General features: G+C 35.7%; 3 protein-coding genes across 4 annotated transcripts in view; 2 read left to right on the forward strand and 1 right to left on the reverse strand.

The window, feature by feature from the left end:
- Nucleotides 1-936: 936 nt before the first annotated feature.
- LOC106152344 (putative bifunctional dTTP/UTP pyrophosphatase/methyltransferase protein) lies at nt 937-7,565 on the reverse strand. The gene is made up of 5 exons (XM_013525895.2): nt 7,189-7,565; nt 2,923-3,060; nt 2,233-2,336; nt 1,771-1,977; nt 937-1,307 (listed from the first exon to the last, which is right to left on the reverse strand). Exons 1-5 carry the CDS (start codon nt 7,276-7,278, stop codon nt 1,163-1,165), a joined length of 684 nt encoding a protein of 227 aa, XP_013381349.2. The 5' UTR covers nt 7,279-7,565; the 3' UTR covers nt 937-1,162.
- Nucleotides 7,566-7,687: 122 nt separating this feature from the next.
- On the forward strand, nt 7,688-16,892 carry LOC106152315 (cardiolipin-specific deacylase, mitochondrial). Of its 2 annotated transcripts, XM_013525844.2 has the most exons (12): nt 7,688-7,854; nt 9,373-9,466; nt 9,915-9,999; nt 10,219-10,319; nt 10,718-10,796; nt 11,101-11,185; nt 11,737-11,764; nt 13,532-13,670; nt 14,304-14,393; nt 14,702-14,803; nt 15,298-15,632; nt 16,131-16,892. In XM_013525844.2, exons 2-12 carry the CDS (start codon nt 9,381-9,383, stop codon nt 16,210-16,212), a joined length of 1,212 nt encoding a protein of 403 aa, XP_013381298.2. In that variant the 5' UTR covers nt 7,688-7,854; nt 9,373-9,380; the 3' UTR covers nt 16,213-16,892. The 2 variants fall into 2 exon arrangements, with proteins under 2 accessions (XP_013381298.2, XP_086865426.1); XM_087009300.1 differs by lacking the exon at nt 9,373-9,466 and having other exon boundaries at nt 7,717-7,854.
- A 451-nt stretch (nt 16,893-17,343) lies between these two features.
- Nucleotides 17,344-23,265, forward strand: part of LOC106152353 (la-related protein 1) — a 36,123-nt gene continuing 30,201 nt past the window's right edge. The window contains exon 1 of the mRNA XM_013525905.2: nt 17,344-18,509. Coding sequence (XP_013381359.2) covers nt 18,005-18,509 — 505 coding nt within the window. The 5' untranslated portion in view covers nt 17,344-18,004. The remainder of the gene's footprint in view (nt 18,510-23,265) is intronic.

Raw genomic sequence — 23,265 nt, forward strand, 5'->3', positions numbered from 1 at the left:
TGCAATGATGAGTTCCTTTCCATTTTTGATACTTTATTACACAATGCACGATAATAGGTTTACCGTCATTTTTATATAATCAATTAACAATATTGTTAAGAAGCAGAAAATGTTAAAACAACACTTTTACATATCCAATTAGTTCCGTAATGAGACTGTTAACATGCTTAAGAATTAAATCTGAAGAAAAACCACTTATATACAAAAAGGCTAATAACTTCATCAAAACTTAACTGATCAAGCTTATTTTCAAACTTGATCTGTATACTGGTCAGATTGATCACTCCTGTGAGTTGCAAGACAAAAGGCTGATTGGTTTTCCTTAAAATGCGTTAGCAGTGTTGCATGTATGCTGAATAAAGGAAAAAAAAATAGCATTACTTTTGTATAAATAGTCCAATCACGCCAATTTTTGAACTTGACCTGGGTATTATGAATATTCACCAGTTCTGTAAATTTCAATCCAAAAGGAAAAACATTTTTACACTTATCATGTTATCGGTGTTATAAAAGTGCTGAAAAAATTGAAAAAAAAACAAAAAAAAAAACAGGATAACTTCCATAAAAATTGCCCAATCATGCTGATTTTCAAACTTGACCTGCGTATTATGAATATTCATTAGTTCTGTAAGTTTCAAGCCAAAAGAAAAAACAGTTTTCCACTTATTGTGTTATCGGTGCTGCATATATGCTGAAAAAAGTGAAAAAACAGCATAAATTCCCTAAAAATGACCCAATCATGCCGATTTTCGAACTTGACCTGCGTATTATGAATATTCATCAGTTCTGTAAGTTTCAAACCAAAAGAAAAAACAGTTTTCCACTTATCGTGTTATCGGTAAAAGTGCACGGTGACGGCGACGACAGACGCAGATGACGGCTATATGTACAGACACATCTGTGTCTGTACATAAAAAAAGTAAATAAGAAAGCCTATGAATGTAAGTCATCTTATTATTACTGACTGCAGGTAGGAACATCCTTACTGTTAAATACTACTTCTAAGATTAATGTGAAAAGAGAGTCCTGTGACCAAAGTTTAATTATTTACTGACTTAATTAGTACAGGAAAGAATTCCACTGTGCTGGACATGAATAAACCCTCAGTCAATATTCTTCTTATTGTTCTCACTCATTGAGTCATTTTCTCTGATTGTTCCTGCTAAGATTTCTTGTCAGAGAGCATTGCACAAAAAACCTTACAAAATTTATGAAGTGGAAATCCCATGATATTGAAGTAATCACCACGCACTGTTTCCACTAAAGTACCTCCTTTAGCTTGGATACCATAACCTCCAGCTTTGTCCCTGTAAAGGAAATAAAATCATAAATGTCCGAAAATAATAATGATTGAGCCAGCAATAAACTAATATGAAAAAGTGTATATCACACTGGACTTGGGTTTCTCACACACACACACACACACACACACACACACACACACACACACAGAGAGAGAGAGAGAGATGGGCACCAAAATCTCCAGTAAGTATGAACTTCAATGCAAATTGCTAAGCAGAGTCTGAGTCACCTGTCAGTGTGTTACAGATAATTCACAATTTACTCCAGTTATCAGTCACAAAAAGACTCACTGACTTCAAAGGGAAAACTACTATAACTGTCTAGGTTGAGGCTACAAAAACAGACATACTATTAGACTATTTTTGACAAAAACCTCAATCTCAAATCAATTGTTTTATGTCACTTTTAATGTGCAAATATTACAAAATGTGTGTGACCAATGTGATTCAGAATTACACAAAAACTTACATAGGTTCTCCTGTTTCTATATAAGCAGTGATGACCTCGGGGGTCAAAGATCCCATTAAAACTTCTGTCACTTCATAAAACTGTGTGATTGAAAATCCGTCCTGCACAGTTGTCTTGATTGTGCTATCCTCTACAGGTTTTATAGTGGAGGAATCTGGTATCAAAAGAATAACTCCTGTGTACACAGAATGATTTCTCCCACTGAAGCTTAAAAACAAGTTAAAGGCAACTTTATGTAAATTAGAAAATTACATTGTGTAAAAATGTTTTTAGCCTTTGGGGTGTAGGATACCATGGCAGAAGCAATGCACATGCATATCCAATAACTTAAACAAGTTCTAACAATTTTAATCATTTTAATCAACAACTAGAGTGAGGAACGGGGCACTGTTTTATTTATTAAATGTACGTATAAGCTTTTTTGAGTCTTAATTTTTATTGCTCCAAGACAAATAACCCTACCCTGATAGCATCTCAAAGGCATGGTGTTTATCCCTGGGTTTCTCAAAAATTTTGTCATCCATAGTAACAACTGTGTCAGCTCCAATGATAAGATCTGGTAACCTCTGAAAGATATTGGGAAAAAAGTAAAACGTTTCATGAATCTGTGTTGAGAATTAAAAAAAAAAAAAAACTAAAGGAAGATAAGTTCTTCTGATGGTTGTTAAAAAAATGTATTTTAAGTTAAAGGGTAGAAAATTAAGGTGCACCAGCTGGGATTGGGCATGCCAATTGCCATGCATTTAGACAGCAAGAGATACCAGGACTTATGTTCAATTAAACCTTCTTACTTGATACAGTGATAGGTAGGCTAGCTGTGCTTATATATCTCTACATCATTTTTGGGAAATTTCACCTGCTTATTGTTTATAATTAATCCTTGTTAAAAATTACACATATTTCAGCAAGTATAAGGAATATTCACACTGCTCAGGCAATTAAAAAAATAAATAAACAAATAAATAAATTATTGTTATAAATAAAAAGGTTTGATGAATACACATATTTATTCCTTAAATTCACATCAACAAAGATAAAGAGGAAAAAAAATAAAGGATTTTATTCAGGCTGCCAGAAATATGAGACATCATATGATTATGCAATAATTCTTTTCATGCCTAAACTGTCATTAAAAATATATTTCACCCTAACCTGCTCACTTCTCAGCTTTTCTGCTACTTCCACAGTTTTTCTTTTTGCAGTCTCCATGACATATTCATAGGCATGGGAAAAACTTGCCTTGTCTAAATTTTCTTCAAAAGTTGATGGAATTACTTCAAATTGTAAACCCTGCAACATGAAAGTAAATTCTTTTGACTTTTTTGATGGATACAAAATATTTAAATTCACTGACATATGCGGGCATTGTAAATAATTTTACGTGATTTTTCTTTGCGGGTGATACATTATATTACAACTACAGTTTTGTGCAGAGAAGGTGACATTACGGATATGGATAAACTTACGTATCGCAAATTGCACATAATTACAGGGTAAACACAATAGGACACAATGCTTAGAGTAAGTCAGCTGGGGTAAGGGAAGTTAGTTGAGTTGGCCTCGTTTTAGGTGATGAGTGACAGCCTTAATTGCCACCTCTCCCTCTACCGATGCTGCTGAGTGACAGCTTTAATTGTCATCTCCCAAGTCCCAACCGCTTATCTAATTATCTGCCCGACTGCACACAATCATTTTTTATCTATATGTGGCACGCTTTCATCGTATTCGTCCTTCAGTTAGTATTTAAAGCCTAGGTCCCAAATACGTTTTCCATGCACGGTATTTTAGGTTCCTTGCGTCCGGCTAGGACGTAGCAAGATCGCACGTAGCGGCTGTTGATCATGTCGAAAAGTTAAGCTTAGGTCCTAATTACGTTTTCCACGCACGGCTTTTAGGTTCCTTGCGTCCGGCTAGGACGTAGCAAGATCGCACGAAGCGGCTGTTGATCATGTCGAAAAGTTTCTACGTGCTGTTTGCGTCCTCCAAAAGTCGCACGATGGACGTGCTCCTCACGCACGAACTCCCACGTTTTCCCCCATTTTTTGGCCGTAGACCACGCATAGCAGCCCATACTTTCGGTTGGGATCTAGGGTTATTTGATTCCCTCCCTGCGATTTAGCTACGCCCTAGACGGACGCAAGGAGCCTAAAAACCTTGCGTCCAAAACGTAGTTGGGACCTAGGTTTAAGATAGCATTTTCTCTCTTCACGATGTCTTGGTTCTCAAGGCTCGGTTACAAATTAATGTCACTCCTAAAATTGTTTCAACAGGCGTTTTTGCTGCGCACATAGTTACAGTTTGTTTTTTTTTTTCTGTTTTTTTTTGCTGTAAATTGTGTTGTAGATTTTGAAATTCCCATGTGTTGTTGATTCTGAATTTTGAAAATAAAGGAACAATAACCCAAATAAGACGGTGTATTTTACGTTTTTCCTTGAGGTATCAATTTCAGCTCAAATTATTACATTGAAATGCTCACACTATTATAAATTTTGAGAATATAATTGATTGCAGTTTAACCTGGCTTTGCCCCAACCTTTTCGATCACGAAAAACAACAGGGACCGGGTAATCTATCCAAACGCGTTTTTTTTTTCTTTACTCTTAATTATGAAGCGGCGCGGAGTATTCAATCGGAGATTAAGACGACGACGATAATATCCAGTGACTCGTACGTCAAATTATGGCTGTACCCACGCACCATTTTTCCATTATTTATACCCACCATCCCTAATCAACGATCTCACCTGGTTTCTGACGAATATCGACGCTCGCTTACCGTCATTACAATTTTGTTACAAGAAATATCCTAATGGCAACTGGATATGACACTTCTACATATTAGTTTGAAGACCTTCATTTGAATTAAGCTGTTTTCTTTGGTACCAACGTCTTACTAATGAACCACAACTTTAAAACAGGTCGAAAGCGAGCATATAAAAAATGCTCTTGTATTAAGCCATTAAAATTCACCATAGATAAGGGTTTTTCTTAACTGAAGGAACTTGCAGGCAACATAATTGTACATCACAATAATTTATATGTGTCCACACAATGATCAAAGACTACAGCATGGTTATATAATGTTTTCATGAAATCTGACCGGCTATCATTACCAATAAATGTTACATTTTTTTTGGTTGAACTTTGCTTGGTTTGGTGCATGCAAGCTCGTTCTGTCACATTATACGTTACCGATACGGACCAGCACCTTTTACTGGCGACGGATGTTTCTTTTGTGTTTTTTTTTTTTCGAATTTATATCAGAATATTTTATTTATCGCAATAAAGGAAATGTCTGGCATATATTTATATAGCAAATATTCTTATATGACATTATTCATACAACTTATTCGATCCAGACTTAGTTCACGTGTATCTTGATGGAATGATTTAAGCAAGCAGTTTTTTAAGAACTTTATTTTAAATTAATAGTTTTATATTCCCGTTCTTCTGCTGAAACGAGCAGATTTCTTATTGTTTCATGAATGAAATAATAAATAAAAATCCCTTCTTCATACAATGTTCTTCGTTTGATAATTATCCTTGTTGAACAGTGAACGAAAATAAAGGCAGTCTCAAGAAATATGTTGATGGAGAGATAGGAAGATGGCGATCTTATCGGAGCTCTCAATTTACCTGTACGTTGCAGTAATTAAACAGTTAGCTTACGTGGCAGCTCTGATTCAAAGTGTCACCTGAAAATCTTTTGTCCGACTTAAACTTTCAAGATGTGCCAAGTTTGATTTCAATCACGCTCCCTGCGGCAACTGCCGATACGAAACCAGCACCTGACAACAGTGAAATTATCATCCCAAGAGGAAATCTAAAGCACGGAGCTGTCTGCAAGCCAGCTGTCCAAAGTTGGTAAGTTAATAGTGCAGTTTCAAAATATACGAAACCCTACACCCTGGAATTGATCACAGTATTAAGGAATGTGCTTTTGTGCGACTACATGTAGCCCTATTTCTACAATTATTATAATCATTGAATAATAAGACTTTTCCCACCATCAATTAACTCAAACATTACAGAAAGAGATTCCTTTAAGATGTTATGTTGTTGGTGTGATCTGTAAGTTTGATGTTCATTACATAGGATTGGACGTTGCTTTTACGGGTAAAAAAAAAACCCACAATACTCTTAAAATTAGACTGCGCTAAATAGGGTATCGACTAGTTAGCAAACTAAAATCAAGGATGGAGGGATGTGCTACAGAAACGGCATAATTACGGATTACTATTAGCACCTCTTTACTATCTAGAATTGTTCACCATACTGACTCTTGTCAAAGCCGACACAGGCTCTAAATATTGTAATACAATAGATGTAGCGTTTAACTCCCCCCTCACCCCACCGATAATGACTGGCCTGTAATTGTGCGTTTAACAAAGGTAGTGTTACAGTGATATTCACACCTTAAGCCTCTGGCGATAGTCAAGCAAGCAGAAGAAGATATAAAACCTCCTTCACTATAAACTGAGCCACACAACAGTGGTCAAATTCCTGCTTAAATCAAGACGGCTATTCCAGCCCACTTTCCCGCCATTTTGCATTAATTTGACACATGTAGTCGTACGTGTAGTGTAAAATGTCAACGAAGTACTGATTGGCTTAAAAACCGGAAGCTAGAGGAAATGAACCAAGCGTTTACCTTGGCACAAATGGCCTTCGTTAAATTTGTACGCAGTCATGTGACGTGAAAGTGCCGTGAAACTTATTACGAGTTTTCGCATTTATGTTACTCCGATTGAACAGTATGAATAGTCTGACGTCGGTGAAAAAAAGGGAAATTATTTTGGGTTTAAATGTTATTTATTTATTTATTTTTTTGGACATTTTAAAGTCGGCTCACTGACTCACTTAGTCAAAGTTATGCCTGGGTTGCATCACAGTTAGCGGGAAACTGGACCTGTAGTATTATAGACCACAACACAGTGACGTATCATCGACTCGTTGACAAAGGTATCATTTACAAGAAATCAGTAAATCAATGTGAATAACTCTTAAACATCCCATTCTAACCAGAGCAAAGGGTCGCGTCGCAGCGTAACACAGGACGATTTAATAACCCACAATTAAGCGAGATCATATATCACGCCTGTTTTCACACATGATTGTGTGTTGCCGAAAGGCGAGAAACACCCCGCCGTCACCCTATTTGCGTAAGCCCACCCCTTCTTACTCATCGCTGCATGTGTGTAAGATGTACGTAAGATGTGAGTAAGATGTACGTAAGTCGGCATTGTCCTTTAGCCTACGGATTTTCACACAATTCTTTTGTCCTCTTAAGGGGCGTACGTAAGACAAGTTAATCGTTTTTGAAGTAAGCGTATCCGTAATGGCATCTTCTCTGCACAAAACTGTACATTTATGATTAAATTATTAAGCAAATTAATCGCAGTTTGATATTTTTACTTACCCCATTTTCTAAGATCAATTTTCTCCTTGGAGATCCGCTTGCCAAAACTATTTTCATACCCCCAAGTTTGTGCTTTATAGACTGCAACATTTTATAAATGTTCTTCAAATTTAAACACGACTAGTAGTATAATATCTGCCCAATCAATGCTTAGTTGGAAATGATATCAGGAAGTAATAAATGTCAAGCAGCGATTTCTGAGCAGTTTCACGCTGTCGGTCTTCAAGCAAAACTTGGTCAATTCTGGTATAGTTTGTCGTCTATCCCGGTGTAAATGATGCAAGCCAAATGCAAGTGATGGTATATAACTTCGTGGTGTAAACACGTGCGAAACTCTGTGTGTAAACATCACAACGAGATCTCGTTTATTGGCGAGACGTTTATTGACTGTTCTGCAAAAACATTTTTGGGTAAACTAAAACAAACATTTTAGGGTAAACTTAGACCAGCTTATAATTTTAAAATAATCAGTGAAATTGCAAACCTGCAATTCAAAGGAAAAGACAATTATGCTGCACATATATTCTCGAGATCTCGTTCCACGGCTAATTGGGTCAAGATGGAGGGGTTCACCCTGGTGTTTGGTGAAAATCTGTGAAAAGTTTTGAAAATAAAGCTTTTCAATACATGCATCTTTCATCAGTTGCAGTTATTTTTACATACTGGGTGGGTATACATAATTATATCCATTGTTGATTTCTAATGCACATAAGAGAAATATGATATGTGTATTACACGCTCAGCTGTTCATTGCGAAATTGAAAGTAACTGTTGATCGACAGTGTTATTGTACTTTTTGTGTCAACATTTAATAGTATTTTTTGTTAAAGTATAATAACTCTTCGTTTTGGCCAAAAATTGGATTTTCCTGGAAAAAACGGCAATTTTTCCGTACTTACCAATGGTCAACGACCACATTCCTGCATTCAAAGTTAATCCAGAGTTTTTTCCCTAAACGTACGGTTTTTTGTTAAAATCTCTTAAGAGATTTTAACTGACGGAGCTCTCTCTGACATTGCGTAGTCACTGGTGACCTACTTAAAACCGCGGGAAAAGCAGACAACAACAACACTATATAACAATAATATAAGATTCATGAGATATATTTGTCTTTTTGTTAAAAATGCATTTATATCCACAATGTGTTCCATTCTGGGCTGTTCGTTATCCGACGCACTGTACAAAAACTCGCAACTTACGTCTGCGGACTACACTTGGCGCCATATGTTATTTTGGTCTCGAATGAACGCGAGAATCCGCGTGACACCCAAACGTCATTGGCAACAAATGCCTTGACGAAGGCATCAAAAGCCCAACTGACAAGCACAGATTATAGTTTTACTACAATAACGGCCGTTTTAGTGGTAAAATGCAATAGAATATATTTCCATGCGTTGTTTACAATGTATTTCTTGCGGATGTTTGAATCTCAAAGGAAGAGTTATTATTGCTTTAAGTATGCCATGCACTAGGTAAAAAGTCCTGAAGGGACGATGAAGAAGGGTGTCATTTTTTATCACTGTGCATTAGTATTATCCATGGTCCCCGGGAGACTGCGCACTATTTGTTTTATTATACCAATTGCCCTCCAAAGCATAAAGAAAGACTACTATTAGTTTGGAAATAACTAGATTTATATATCTAGATCAATATACAACCCTGACATCAATTCAAATTATCATCTCTGTTATGCCTGCCCATAACCCATAGTTACGTGATGTTGCAAGCAGCCATGCATGCACACCTGATGATTTTATATCTACGCAAAGTTGTGTTGTTCAAGACCGTATTCAAAATGGTCTGTGTGGTAACTGACCAATCAGAGGGTTAGATTTCACTTTGACCTGAGGTCAAACAATAGTGCGCAGTAATATTGCACAGTCAGTGGCAAAAAGTACCCTTGTACAAAACACAAGAGATCTATATGATATAGTACATGGTAGCTGACCAATCATTGGTATGATAATGACATGTGGAGTTTTTAAGTGCAGGGATATCTTTCTATTATTTTTATATATTCTTTTATTTTTTTTATTTTAATGAATAATATAATTATTACGTTCTTCGGTACACATAACTTCTCAGCATTTCTAAGTTAGCATGGTGTCACATACCCAGGAGGCAGTATTGATCCTTAATGTTGTATCTTTCTTGTTAAGAAAAGGTCTTATTTTCATTTTTCAGTGAGAACGATGAGCTGGTTAGACCATACAGTAAGACGGGCCATCCCTTTAAAATTTTTCTACAAAGGGTTCGGCAAACCTGAAAGTCTTAAAAGGTATACCGCACATTTACACATCATAAATTGTGATGATACTTGTATGGTTGTTCTTCTTATGAAAAAATTCTGTTTTAAATAAAGCCGCTGAAGATGGTAAATTATTTGATGAAGTGCAGCTCTTGGATTTTTTTTATAAAGCATTAGCCCCCTCTCCTCCTCCTCCTTGAAGTACTTTCCCTCTTACCCACACAATTTTATTTGTATGGATTTAGTCTATGGCAGTAAATAAAGTCAAATTTAAAATGATCAGTATGTTTTTGGCAGTTTAATTTAATAAAATTTGAATGACAGTATTTAATATAGACAGAATAATTATTTAGATTAATGTTTTCAATGATGTTAATAAGTTGGCAGTTTGGAAAAGTCTCATTTGTAATATCATTGCTTTTATCTAATGATCTGTATCAAGATATTGATTTAAATATGCTGGTTATTTTTTTTCCAGAATGTTACTTTTCAGACTAGAATTATCTGACAGGGAGAAATGCATAAAACTTGTAGACAAAAACCATCAAGTTAATATTAACAAAGTAAGAAAATCCATGTTTTTATATTTTCTTTTGCCATGCGAATGTGGTTTTGCTTAAAATTGGGGAACACATAAACTAATTTTTTGGACACTAATGACAATGTTGAGAGAAAAAAGATACAAATGAAAAAAGAGTAAGAAAAAAATAATTAAGTAATGTGTATTTGCCTAATGACAAACATGACAAACCTGCTCTCTTATTTTCTATTTTTTTTTAAAGAAATATGAGACAGGAAGTCTTCTTGTCTTTGATGGTCATTTTACATCACCATTTCCACATCACTTGCCTGGTCTTCTTCCCAAGGAATCTGAGATAGCTCGGTGAGAGAATGTTGCCTTTTGGATCTTCATATACAGAATTCTTCCTTCAAGGCTGCTCTTGCTGTGCCTTTTACTTTCACTTACTTTAACTTGTTTTCATGACTTGATTTCTTTGCTAAATGAAAGATCTTTGCATGCAGTATTGCGTATTGCTGTCTTTACACATGTTATACAAAATTCTTGTCCAGTTCTTTATTAGTACTTGCTTTTACCCATGTGAATAGTATCCCACTTATTTTTCGTGTTTAAACATATACAAAACATAAAGCTTTGTTAATAATATAAAACATACTGAAGTAAGGATAACATTTGTCACCAAAGTGCGAGGATAACAATTTTCTTCTGAATCATTACTATGATTTTTCTCTTGATAAATTTTCTGTTTATCTTTCATGAAGGTTTCAAATGATTTTGCCGAAGAAGTGGAAAACAAACAACAAGCCAGTGTGTATTATGTTGCCACAAACTGGAGATCATGTAGGTTTTGGATTTTTAGGAAAAAGGGTACAAGAATATGAGATAAAAATGAAGCAGATTTTAATGAGTGTCAGGAATTATGGAAATAATTGAATGAGTTTTTGGTTTCTCTCAAGTTCAGTACTGAAGGTGTGATGTTTATTTATACTTGAGGGAACAATGAATTTATCATTTCATTAGATTTTTTACACTTTTAAAAATATTTGCCATTATTTATTGATTGTTTCTTCATTCTTTTCTTTCTTTCTTTCTTTTTGATTGATTGTTTAATAAGTTAATTGATATGATGATTTTATCATTGCAGAGTTATGTAGTGAGGAGGCAAATCATGTCTAAGCCCTTGGCAGAACAAGATGGCATAGGATCCATATTGCTGGAAATGCCATTTTATATCCTTTAAACAGCTGTGTCAAATTGTATTTTGTAGGTTTGCAAATTAATGTGGGGTAAAATAATGCACCATTTCATAATGTATTTGTTTTTTCCCCTCAAAAATTACACAGTTGCATATTGTACACAAACGGTCCCACATTTAAACAAAAGAAATAGAAGAAAATAGCATAATTAAGTGAAATTGTATTATTTGAATAGTTACTCAAAAAATAATTGATACATTTAAACTTCCCTCTTTCACATGAGATACTGTGTGATTGTTCTCTCCAGGTATGTGTAGTGCATTACATAGTGAGTTTTAATTGCCTGCAGTATGAGCAGGAATAACAGTGTTTCAACAACTGTACTGCATACAACTTGCCTTATTTCTGACAAAAATCCCAAAATGTGTTTGTCAAACCCTTGAAGGATGGGGCTTGGGTTTCTGGGTTGAATGACGTGTTATACTGTATTAAAAACTTAAGTTATCTATGTTTTATTTATAAAAGTAACAACTTAGCACTTGCATGTTATAATTGGTTTGAGTTGTTTCCCTTAATGTTGACACATGGGTCCAGAAAACCTCCAGAACAGAAGTAAGTCAAAATTTTACAAATATGTTTGAATACTAAATTTCTGCTTATTTATGCCTTAGTGATGAAAAGTATTAAGTATCTTAGTTTGGTTTTCACTACCACTTTTTTTTCAATAATCAGTTTTGCTAATATGTAGAAAATAATATTATAAATTTTTAAATAATGGTTTATGACTTGAAGTAAGCATCACGGCCTTTGACAGCTGAAATGAAATCATTTTGAATTTCCGGTGATTAGAACTGGTTAGTGTCCAAATTTAAGTAGTGATCTTTTGCAATTAAACAGGTTGCCACTTGTACTTGTCTTGGCATTTTCTTCGAAAATGAATTTTCCTGGAAATCTCACCAATTTCCCCATAATGACCAAGGTATATCCTATCCAAAACCGTTCAGAAAATGAAGCTACCTAATACCGTTTTTAAGTTCCATTAAATAATAAAAGACGACTCGTCTTAAATACTCAGCTACCACCTCACAGTACGGCTTCAGAACGCGCAATTTCTCGCTAAGTCTCGCGGTTTACTATGAATGAAGTACTACGGCTGAGACCCAGATGTTACTATTTGGCGCCAAAACAGCAAACATGGCTCAGACGCGCGTCAAGTCTGAAGAGGAGAGCGACAAAAGGGGACGAAAGAAAATAGCCACTCCAGTTCGAAAGATACGAAAGAAAATTAGAGACAGACGAAGAAGCACTCAGACTGTGTATGTTGGGAGGGAGGTGGGGCGGTGGAGGACACTTAAAGCTGAGTTAGGACTCACATACGAGGCAATGGCGAAACTACTCCTTGACACGTGAGTATGCGCTTCACAGGTCTCAAGTGTATCTGATTATCATATTATCCTGTTCACAATAAATGACAATATTTGTGGTCATACAAAGTTGGTTACGTGTATAAGAGCGTTTTGGGCTTTACGTTTTCTGTTTTTGATCGGTACATGTACCGAAAAGATGGTAAGGCGGCACTAACATGTCTGACAAGTTTCGCTGTGTAGTCGTGACGTCTATCTCATTCTGACTGAAGCCTGCTGTGATTGGTCGTAAGCGTGGGAAAATCGAGGTCGTGACCTTGAGCCGGAAGTACTTCTGGCTGTGCTCCGAAATCATGATAAATAGTTTTCGTTTTCTAATTCTTTATTCTAGTTGTCTTAACAGGACTTTTGTGACTCAGACTTATTAATATAATAATAAACAATCTCACAAAATACAAATCTGATCAAAGTTTTACATAGAACCTGCTTCTATACATTAATCTAACCCACTGAGACTGTCTTTAAAGGGATAATAACTCTTCGTATGAGATCTATATTTCTCAATAAAAACATTGTGAATAACTCACAGAAATATTATATATTCTGTTTTACCACAAAAACGGCAGTTATAGCTATTATTCTGATATCTGAGCTTGTCTTTAGACCACGTGACCTCCATTGATGGCTATACTCTGTTAAAATCTCTTAAGAGATTTTAACAAAAAAACCAAACTTTTTAGAAAAAAAACAGGGACTAACTTTGAATGTAAAAATGGATTCATTAACCATTGGTAAGTATGGGAAAATTGTTGTTTACTCCAGGAAAATTATCCCTTTAAGTGCCATCTGTTTTATTAATATCATTTCTTTCTTGAAAAACCTGTGAAATGGAAAGTTTGGCTATTGAAATGTTAATCTGCATGGCGTATTTTGGCATATTTGTTTGTCAGTCATTTCTTTATTATTTACTTTATTTATTGATTGATTGATTGATTTTTTGCATATATTTTATCAGGCTTTCTCATCTGCAGTATACACTGGACCTTTTTGTGATGGGAGGAGCATTGATTCTTGAGTGTCTTGTACTTGGCAACTGGCTGGAGAGAGAGGGGTATGGCCCTTTGGGTCTTTATGGAGTATCTCTGGGCGGATATGTGAGTAGTGGACTTTCAGTTTTATACAAGTTTTATGTAACCTTATATGAGTTATTAAAATAGCCAAATGCTAAAACTGACTTAAATTGGCTAAACAAAAATGGCTTGATTTGACTTGTTTTATTCAAAACATAACCATTTGGATAACAAATTGACAAAAAGTGGTGATTTGGCTAAATGGAAAAAATTGCTTGCACTACCCCTGTGTGTGTGTGTGTGTGTGTGTGTGTGTGTGTGTGTGTGTAATGTATATTGAAATTCGATTTCAGTCAATCTGATAGAGTAACTATATGTTTGCTCTTAATCTATTAAAATTACTAAATGTTTGCTGTGGATGTATTTCAGAAATAAATGCAAATTACTAATATACATTAAACTTAACATTCAATGATGAGTTTTAATACATTATAATAATCATGATATAATTTATTTAGCGTATATATTACAGTTACTGTTTTAATATTATAAATATACCATCCAACTTTTGGTTGCAAATTTATTATTATTATTATTTATTTTTTTATTATTATTTACATTAAAATTGATTTCAGCTTCAACCTTTAAGAATGATTTTATGTTTGCTTTGGATTTATTTAAGATTTATGTAAGCTCTAATCTCATCTCTCATTGCAGATGGCTGCATTAGCCGCCAGTAATTGGCCCAAACCAATTCCTTTGGTGTCTTGTCTCTCTTGGAGTACAGCATCATCTGCATATACTCAGGTAAGGGTGCACTCAACATCCCATGCAAAAATTTGTCTCATTTTATGCTCACTCACGGTTCTCAATCTGTCCTAGAATGTAATAATGTCTTTCTCTTTTAATGAAAAATGAGCTTAACCTGTTCTAGGACTTCCCCAAAACAGTTCTTGAACTGTTACATTCATTACAGATTGAGAACTGTAAGTGCGCGTTAAATGAAGCCAGGGTGCAGTAGAAAATGCTCCCAAATAAAGTTTTCATGAGTTCTTGTGTGAAAAAAAATTTAAAATATTTATTTTCACAATTTAACTATTCAGTTATTTTTATAGGGTGCATTAAGCAAAGCTCTTCGCTGGAATCTGCTAAAGGAGCAGTATAGTGCCAACAGTATTTATAAAGATCTGTGGAATATAATACAATCACCAGAGAAGGTTGGTTCAGATTTTAAATTAATATTTATGGTGTATTGTTCATGGGTACAAGGGAGGTAGTGAGATGAACAGGGCAGGAGAAGAAGAGGGGTTTGTCAAATATTTATCTTGGGTACAAATATAACGTTCTATATAAAAGATCAGTTAAATATGCTAAAGGTAAGCTGTACAGTCACTTTAAAATTTTTACCAAAGTCATTTTTTTGTCTACATATTCTGCAAAACTACTTATCTTTCCAAATTCAGACAAAAGCAATTATAGCGTCCCTCTAGAAAGGGACCTGACATCATATATGCATAGGAATACCTGGCATTCTACGTCATTGAATTAAGAATAGAATTAAACTTCGAATCCAAATGCAGGGATGATCAAGCATTGATTCATGTGTAGGAAAAAAATTCCTGGAAAAAAAACCTTTTTCAAGTAAATCCTGTGTAAAAAATTTACTTGTCAATAGATTTTAATTTTTCAATATCTTTTTTTTTTTTTTCAGCTGAGGAGAAATTCAGCACAAATACTCCAGTCAGATACTGAGTCCCTAAAAACACAGAGAGCATCTGAGACTCATAACATGACAAGTAAAGGAAAATTTTACAATTTAGATGAACAGACAAGAGACTTTATGGCTGGACTCATGGATCACTGCACTCACTTGGGAAATTACAGTGTACCTGTTGACCCCAGCCTGGCCACCTTCGTAGTGGCTAAAAATGACCAGTATATACCCAGGGATAGTGTCTGTAGTGTTGAGGAGGTGTGGCCGGGGTGTAAGATCAGATATATTAACGGTGGACACTTGTCTGCTTCAGTTGCATTTCATATATACAGGTAAGGTTCAGATTGATTTGGCTGTATCTACGGTGATTACTTGATCTTTTCAATGGGGAGGTAAATTTTATATATACAATGTAATGTATTTTTTTAGTCATAAATATTCCTGTTGAGTGGTAGCAAAAAAATTAAAAAGCAGGCTACTCTATGATTCAATTAAAGAACAATTGCCATGAAAAGTACAAGTTTTGTGATTAAAAAATCAGGTAAAAATTTTTCCCATTGAAAAGATCATCGCGCGTGTGTGTGTGTGTAAACTTCTTCTTTATTTATGTTTGTTAGGTGATGTAACATTTGTCCATGTAGCTTTGGTGACTGAACAAACTTGACCCATTATCAAAGTTTCCCTAATATCATTTATGTTTTGGTGGCTAAGTAATTTTTTTCCAAAGATTTATGGAAGAATAACATTGCTGTGAAAGAAAGTGTTTTTTATAAAAATATAAGAAAAAGTCACAATTTTTTACATAAAATTTATACAATTTTTCATTGCAGACAAATCATTAAGGACACCTTTGACCAGCAGATGACACAATATGATACTGTTAACAACAGCCAAGGAATAAAGCTGACATGAAAGGAACTGCAGACTTGCCATTTTGAAATTAATTCTACATCAGATAAAAAAAAGGGAGAGGGGGAGTTAACCAGATTGTATTTGTTGACAACACCTTATTTTATTTATTAATTAATTTTTTTTTTTTGGGGGGGGGGGGGAGACAATTACCATGAAATATTTCTCAGGTCAAGTCTTTTGATGAGTGTGAAAACTTGTCTTTGTCTTCAGAGTAATTAGATGGCTGAAATAGAAGAAATGGTAAATGAAATGGTAAATTGGTAAATGAAAAAAAAATGTTTTTTTTCTACAAAAATTCTGTTTGGCTAAAATGATAGTAAATGGTAAGCAAAAGCAAAGAGTAGTAAGAGTGAACTTAACATTTTTAGTACTGGATGCTCTAAAAAGCTACAAACTATGCACAGGTGTGCCCTCTCTTCACTGACACAATTCTTGTTAAAAGCATGTTTTCTTTCTCAGTTTAGCATGTATTTTATGAGACTAGGTATTTTTGGTGGAGTGACTTATCTCCCTCCTGAAAGAATTCAGTGGAGAAATCCAGAGCTGTGCTCAGTAATATAAAGTGTGATATTTTACTGCATTTGTATCAACATGCACATAGGATATTTATTTTTTACTGAATGAATTTTACATCAGGTATTGATGAAGTGGTGCCTAATAAAGAACAGCTGTTTTGTTTATTAATTGTTTACTTCTCATTTTGTGCAGTGCAAAATGCTTGCAAATAAAGTTTGCAGGAATTCTTGTTTGAAAAATCTTTACAGGGGAAAAAATTTGCGTTGAAAATTGACGCAAGCGGCAACCATACATTTAACTTCTCATCCATATCATATAAGTTATTATAACTGCATTCATTCATTCAGAATATTGCGTTTCCCAATTCCAGTTTGTTTTTAATAACTATAAACTGACTGGCTCCACGACCTCCATTAATGCCCATTTCAATTTGATTGATTTTTTCAAATCAATTTAGCTCTTTCACATGAATAAAAAACGCAACGGAAGAAAGCATATAGGGTGGAAACGATTGTGATTTTCAATACCCGAGGGGGGTTCAATAACGTGCAAATACATTGCTTTAGTTGGGCAAAAGCCCTGAAACGGTATAAACACAGCCACGTGGGTAAGTGTCCGCGCATGCTCATTCCTTCCCCCTCGTGTGCTAATGGCGACATGTGCATATTGTGATATCTATTCAGATTCGCAAGCCATGTTGTCTTGGCCGAACAGTCTCCGTGAGTAATTATTAAAGGTCTTCCTTAACTCAAGAACGCCAACAAAGTCCCCGACGACCGACAAGAAGAATATCCCCAAGAACGCGAGGAGTTCAACCCATGAATTGACGAGACGGAAGATAAGTGAACAACGTGGTCAAATAGGGCCAGATTTACATCGTAGTGTCCTGAAAGTAGACTTTTGTGGACCATACTACGACCTTTCGTTTAACGTATACAAGGATTGTATAGTCAGGTGACACGTAAACAATTGACAATTGGTTTCGATCGTGGAATTTTGTGAAATTCATTGAGACAATTAGTTAAAACCCGGTGACCTTGATTTGCCCTAGTTTCGAGATTGAGGGTCATATTGCTTCATGCCATATTGTGAGAAACTTTGCATCTCTTGAAAAATTTCTCCTCACGACAGGTGGTAAAAGGCGTCATATAATTTGATATTCATAATACCTGTTGTGTCTGAGGCACTCATTGTCTTAGTTGCCATCTGTTTCTCAGAAAAAAACGTTAGGGAAAAACATCATCTGCAACAGCTGTGTACATCCTGAATTTTCAATATGGCGTCGGCAGGAGTGGCAAACCCACAGCAGACGGACGCGCAACGTAAGGAAGTAGCAGAGACTCCAAAGGAACAGACAGTCTCTGCCAACCAACCTAAGAGCCCAGTACAGAAAGCCCCAGATGTCAGCACGAACCCTTGGTTCACGAGGAAACCACAGCAGCAACAAGCTGTTGCTCCTACCATGAAAGAACCCCCTGTTACAAGTGACACTACCAAAAAAGACCCTCAATTACAAAAGGAAGGTGACTTAAAGAAAGAGGTGCTTAAGGAAGGCAAACAACAGGAAGGAAAACCCAGTCAGGCCAGCTCTAGGACTAGTGGTTCAGATTCTGAAGGAGAAAAATCGGACAAATCTGGTGATTCAGCTAAATCTAAACCAATCCCTAAGATATTTGACAATAAAAATTTTGTGGAGGCCCCAATTCCAAAGACAAATCCTTGGACAAAGAAGCTGAGCAATCCCAGGCCAGTTGCTGTTGTGACTCCAACAACCAGCACAGGTAATATTTTCAAAACTAATTTAATATGCAGCTCTAAGTGAACAAATATATGCATATAAAAAAATTGTACATACATATAGAGGATGTGGGCAATCATAAGACGAAGCTCACTTATTGTTTTTGTTTTGCTTGAATATGATAATTTACTGTGTTTTTAAGCTGAAATAATAGTGCAAAGTCACTTGATTTTCCATGTGATTGTCTTCCATACTTTTTGCATGAAATAACAAATATTGGTATATGAGTATTATAGCGTGCAAAAAAAAGGTGTGTTATAATCTCTGATTATCACATGCTCATTAATGAGCAAGCAATGTGTGATCACCTGGCACTTAAGTTAACGGGGATTGATCAGGAGATTAAAGAATGCTTGATTTTTTTAGACCGTGTGAAGCAGTGTTATTTAATTCTTAAAGTTTTAGCAAGAGTGTTGATATTTTTCAAACTTTGCTATGAGAATTTGATAAGCAAATGAATTTTTCATACTTAAGTTTGAACATATGTAATTTAAACATTTGACCATGTGTGGATATCATAACTATCTTTACATATGCTGTACACTTTTTTATTATTTGAACTCTTTATTATACTGTTCAAATGCCAGTTGGCTAGGTTTATTCAAAATTTTGACTGCCTAAGTAATCTCAAATTCAGTGTCATGTCAGTATGGGATGAGACTGCATGTAGCAAAATTTTATTAGTTTTTTAAAGCTTAATAGTAATACTTATAATACTCTGGTTAATCATATGGTAGGCTGCAGTGATAGTCATGCTATTATATGTCTTTGATGATTATGTAGAATTGCTATTTGACAAACACAGAAACAAAAATTCTTGTTAATTTTTTATCCACATGGACTTGGGCACAGTTTGCGTGTGTTGAGAATAAAGTCGAGGCATCCATTAGCACAGTAGCGTGGATAGAACAAATCAAGTCCAGTCTGGCTGGTACTCATAGTCATAAGGTTGCATGAGTCTGCCCATTTGGTCAGGATCTTTGTGGATTTATCTTGGCCCACAGCAGCCAAATTATGTGACATTTACCCTCTGCAGATTTCCATTACTCCATGTATGTGTAGAGCAGTGCATAATTTAAAGAGAATTTGAGGCATTTAACAATGGAATTGGTATAGGAGTAGGGTGGGGATAAGATGTTATCTGCTATCATGGATTGCGTCAAGAAAACGGTTTTAGTTAACCTTAAATTAGCACATAGAACATGTCTTTGTACTTGCAGGATTACATCTATGCAAGTGCATGAGTTGCACTTGTTGCAAGTGTTCAAAGTGTGGCTTAGTGGTGGTGGTGGGGGGGGCTTAATTTATTTTGAACTTTTATATTGCATTGACAATCTGGCATATTAATGTCCTGCTGTAATAGATATGCATATTTACATGGGGAAATCATTTATAATGCATTGTGCAAAGCTGAATATTATATGATACGGGGGGAGGTTTTGGTTTTGGGGGGGAGGGGGGTGTCAGAATTACAGTTTAGTCATTTTGTTCTGGGTTAGATGCAAATTTTACATGCAGATTGCTATGATCTCCTCTTAAAGGCATTTTGTAAAAAAAAATATTGTAAGGAAAGAACTAGTTATCAGTATCACGTAAGAACTGAAAGGTGAATCTGTTGATTTACTAAGTTGTTGTGGTGGTGTTGTGAATGATGCATGAGAAAATCCCACATGGTGTAGCATTTTGTCTTGTGACTTTATACTGTAATTGTTTAAAATGTTTCAGCAGTACACATTTTGTAATAATGTGCCTTTTAAAGATTAATCAATTTTCGTCTAACACAATTATGTAGATAAAGACAGGAAACCAGCTTACTTTTAAAAACCTTTGAACCTTTCAAAATCATTGATAAAACAGGAAAGTTACAAATTCGTTTAGTTCAAAATTTGAGAGTAATTACCCAAGTAACGCATGTGACTTCTGAGTCTCCCATAAGTATGGCCCAGCCAGTAGCTCCAGTTAAAGCCCCCCTCTCTGGCAGGTGGATTAGTAATTTACCCATATATGGAGAGCTCTATCTAGTTAATCAGATTGAGGCATACAGGGCTTATAAGATAAGACTGCTTTAGATTTGATAGATGCAGGTATCAACCTTGTCCTTTCTGTTGGTAGAGAGAGTTTGCACAAAGACTGCAAAGTGTTTGGGGACCTGGCAATAAATAAATAAATAAATGAAAAGTTATCATAAAACTGGTCCAGTCACTGAATTACAGGTTGCTTGAATTCATAAATCTGAAGTTGTTGTTGTGGCATTAGTTATTACTGTGCCTGCTGATTACATGGTAAGTTGTGCAATCTGATGTGATTGGTGAAAGCATGAAGAAGGTACAGCAATGCTTATCTGGTGGCTAGTAAGCTATAAAGGTAAGTTCATTTTGCTTAAGTGTGATGGTGAGATGCAAGCACATGCATTTGTGTACTCTTTACATGTGCTGAAACATCAATAAAATAACACGTAGCATTAGCAAGGTCATTGTGTAGTTTACAGACACTGACCTTTATTCAGTTCAAACAAGTGTTTTCTAATTATTTACCAAAATATTTAATTAAATGTTGATGGGATACATAGATTTGGGTGACATGACAAAGTTGATGTTTATTTAAATGTACATGTACATTGTATATAGTTAAAGTCATAATAACTCTTCGTTTTGGCCAAAAATTGGATTTTCCTGGCGTAAATGGCAATTTTCCTGTACTTTCCAATGGTCAACGACCCCATTCCTGCATTCAAAGTTAGTCCAGGGTTTTTTTCCTAAACGCTTGGTTTTTTGTTAAATTCTCTTAAGAGATTTTAACTGACGGAGCCCTCTCTGACATGGTATAGTCACGCGATATCGAGCGGGGTTTTCTGATGACCTACTTAAAACCGCGGGAAAAGCAGACAACAACAACAGTTTATTACAATAAAATAAGATTCATACGATATAATCGTCTTATTGCTCAGAATGCATGTATATCTACAACCTGTGAAGTTCTGGGCTTTTCGTTATCCGACACTGTACAAAAACTCGCAACTTACGTCTGAGGATTGTGTAATGCGCCTGCTACATCTTATCCTGTCACATGTTATTTTGGTCTCGAATGCACGCGAGAATCCGCGTGATGCGCCAACATCCTTGGCAACGGATGCCTTGACGACCGGGAATAAAGGCACCGAAAGCCCTATTGACAAGCACAGTTTTTTGTTTTACTACAATAACAGACGTTTTAGTGATGAAATGCAATATAATATATTTCCAAGTATTGTTTAGAATGTATTTCTTGCGGAATTTTGAATCTCAAAGGAAGAGTTATTATTGCTTTAAGTATTTTCATATAACTCATAAAAACAATTAGGACCTGACTGTATAATCTAGAATTGTATGATTTTTTATAATTTAAATAGCAAATGATGAAGCTTTTATGCTGTTGTTATTGTTGAAATCATGATGGTCATGAATAATGAAGTAATAATGTGATCGTTATGCATTAAAACTGGTGTGTAATAGAAATAACAGCATGTTTTAATCCTCTTCGTTACTGTTGTCTAAATGGATGACATGAAGGATAGAGAAGATATGGGGGTTGCCTTGCATGCTCTCTGGCAGTGAGTCCTGATTTTAGACCAGTCAAGAACATGTGGCAGTGCATTTTATTTGTCTGACAGTGTTTCCAAAACTGGAATTAAGGACTGCTTTTGGTATTTTTGACATTGAATGTTTAACTGTATTCATTTTTTTTTTTCTCATCTGGATTATTTTGTACCAAAATATGGCATTTTACACAATCAGGCCTTCCCAACTACCAGACTCGGCACCTACGGGTCCAGTATAAACCGGTTTATCAGACCACACTGCCCGTTTACAAGGTGTGTGTCAGATCGCATTACAGAGTATCAGCCACAACACCGATTTTGCCTGGTGCGCGATGTGATAGCAATGATCCTAATCTGGGTTGGAAAGTAGTGCATCTCATCTAGATTCATGCGCTGCTGCAATTTTCTCTGTTTATGCTAAAATCTGACAGTACCGCAATTTTTAACATAAAATTTAGGTTCGGACATAGCCAATGATGTTTTGTAAATAAGAACTTGCAAACTTATATATTAATTTAGAAAAGTAGACCTAATTTTGATAGCGGAAGCATATTCTGTCGGGGGTTAAATATTTTCATGACTACCGGGATGGACGAGATTGAGGGCAGGGGTAATCCTAGAGAGGGGTGAGAAACGTCCATTGTTCTCGTCAGCGAGGCTGTCCTTTTTCAGGGTTTGTACACACTGACAGAAAACTTAAGTATTGTGGGAACGTTACTAATGAAGCCACTGGTAGTACTAGTAGATATCAGCCTGTAGTCTTGAACAAGCGCCTCGATGACGAGTGAACAGTTGTCAAAAACAAAAGACCCAGGTGTGGAAGTTCAACTTCTGTTCATGCGTGCCGCAACGACCAAATCTAATTGCTCCTCAAGGTCACAAAACAATAACCGGTACTGACGGCTAGGCTCGTCTTAATCATATAAGTAGCGCGTTTCCACCCCCTGATTGAGGGAGTCGTCTGTTGTATTCATACGACTCCTACTTGACGAAAACGAGGCGCGATACCCGGATGACAGGTAGGCTTACAGAATTTTTGATAGGGTATGATACTCTTTTATGCGATCTGACACACACCTTGAAAACGGGTAGTGTGATCAGATATACCGGTTTATTCTGGACCCGTAGGTGCCGAGTCTGGTAGTTGGGAAGGCCTGACAAT

Source organism: Lingula anatina, chromosome 3 (assembly GCF_051362555.1).
Source record: "Lingula anatina isolate TDL-2025a chromosome 3, LinAna3.0, whole genome shotgun sequence".
Classification (NCBI taxonomy): domain Eukaryota; kingdom Metazoa; phylum Brachiopoda; class Lingulata; order Lingulida; family Lingulidae; genus Lingula; species Lingula anatina.

Excerpts from the sequence above, each read along its gene's own strand:
- LOC106152344 (XM_013525895.2), bottom strand. The coding sequence starts at position 7,278 with ATGTTGCAGTCTATAAAGCACAAACTTGGGGGTATGAAAATAGTTTTG. Across the intron at positions 3,061-7,188 it reads AATTGATCTTAGAAAATGGG|GGTTTACAATTTGAAGTAAT; the intron begins GTAAGTAAAAAT and ends TTCATGTTGCAG. Across the intron at positions 2,337-2,922 it reads AAAAGCTGAGAAGTGAGCAG|AGGTTACCAGATCTTATCAT; the intron begins GTTAGGGTGAAA and ends AATATCTTTCAG.
- LOC106152315 (XM_013525844.2), top strand. The coding sequence starts at position 9,381 with ATGAGCTGGTTAGACCATACAGTAAGACGGGCCATCCCTTTAAAATTT. Across the intron at positions 11,765-13,531 it reads AGAAAACCTCCAGAACAGAA|GCTTTCTCATCTGCAGTATA; the intron begins GTAAGTCAAAAT and ends ATATTTTATCAG. Across the intron at positions 14,804-15,297 it reads TAATACAATCACCAGAGAAG|CTGAGGAGAAATTCAGCACA; the intron begins GTTGGTTCAGAT and ends TTTTTTTTTCAG.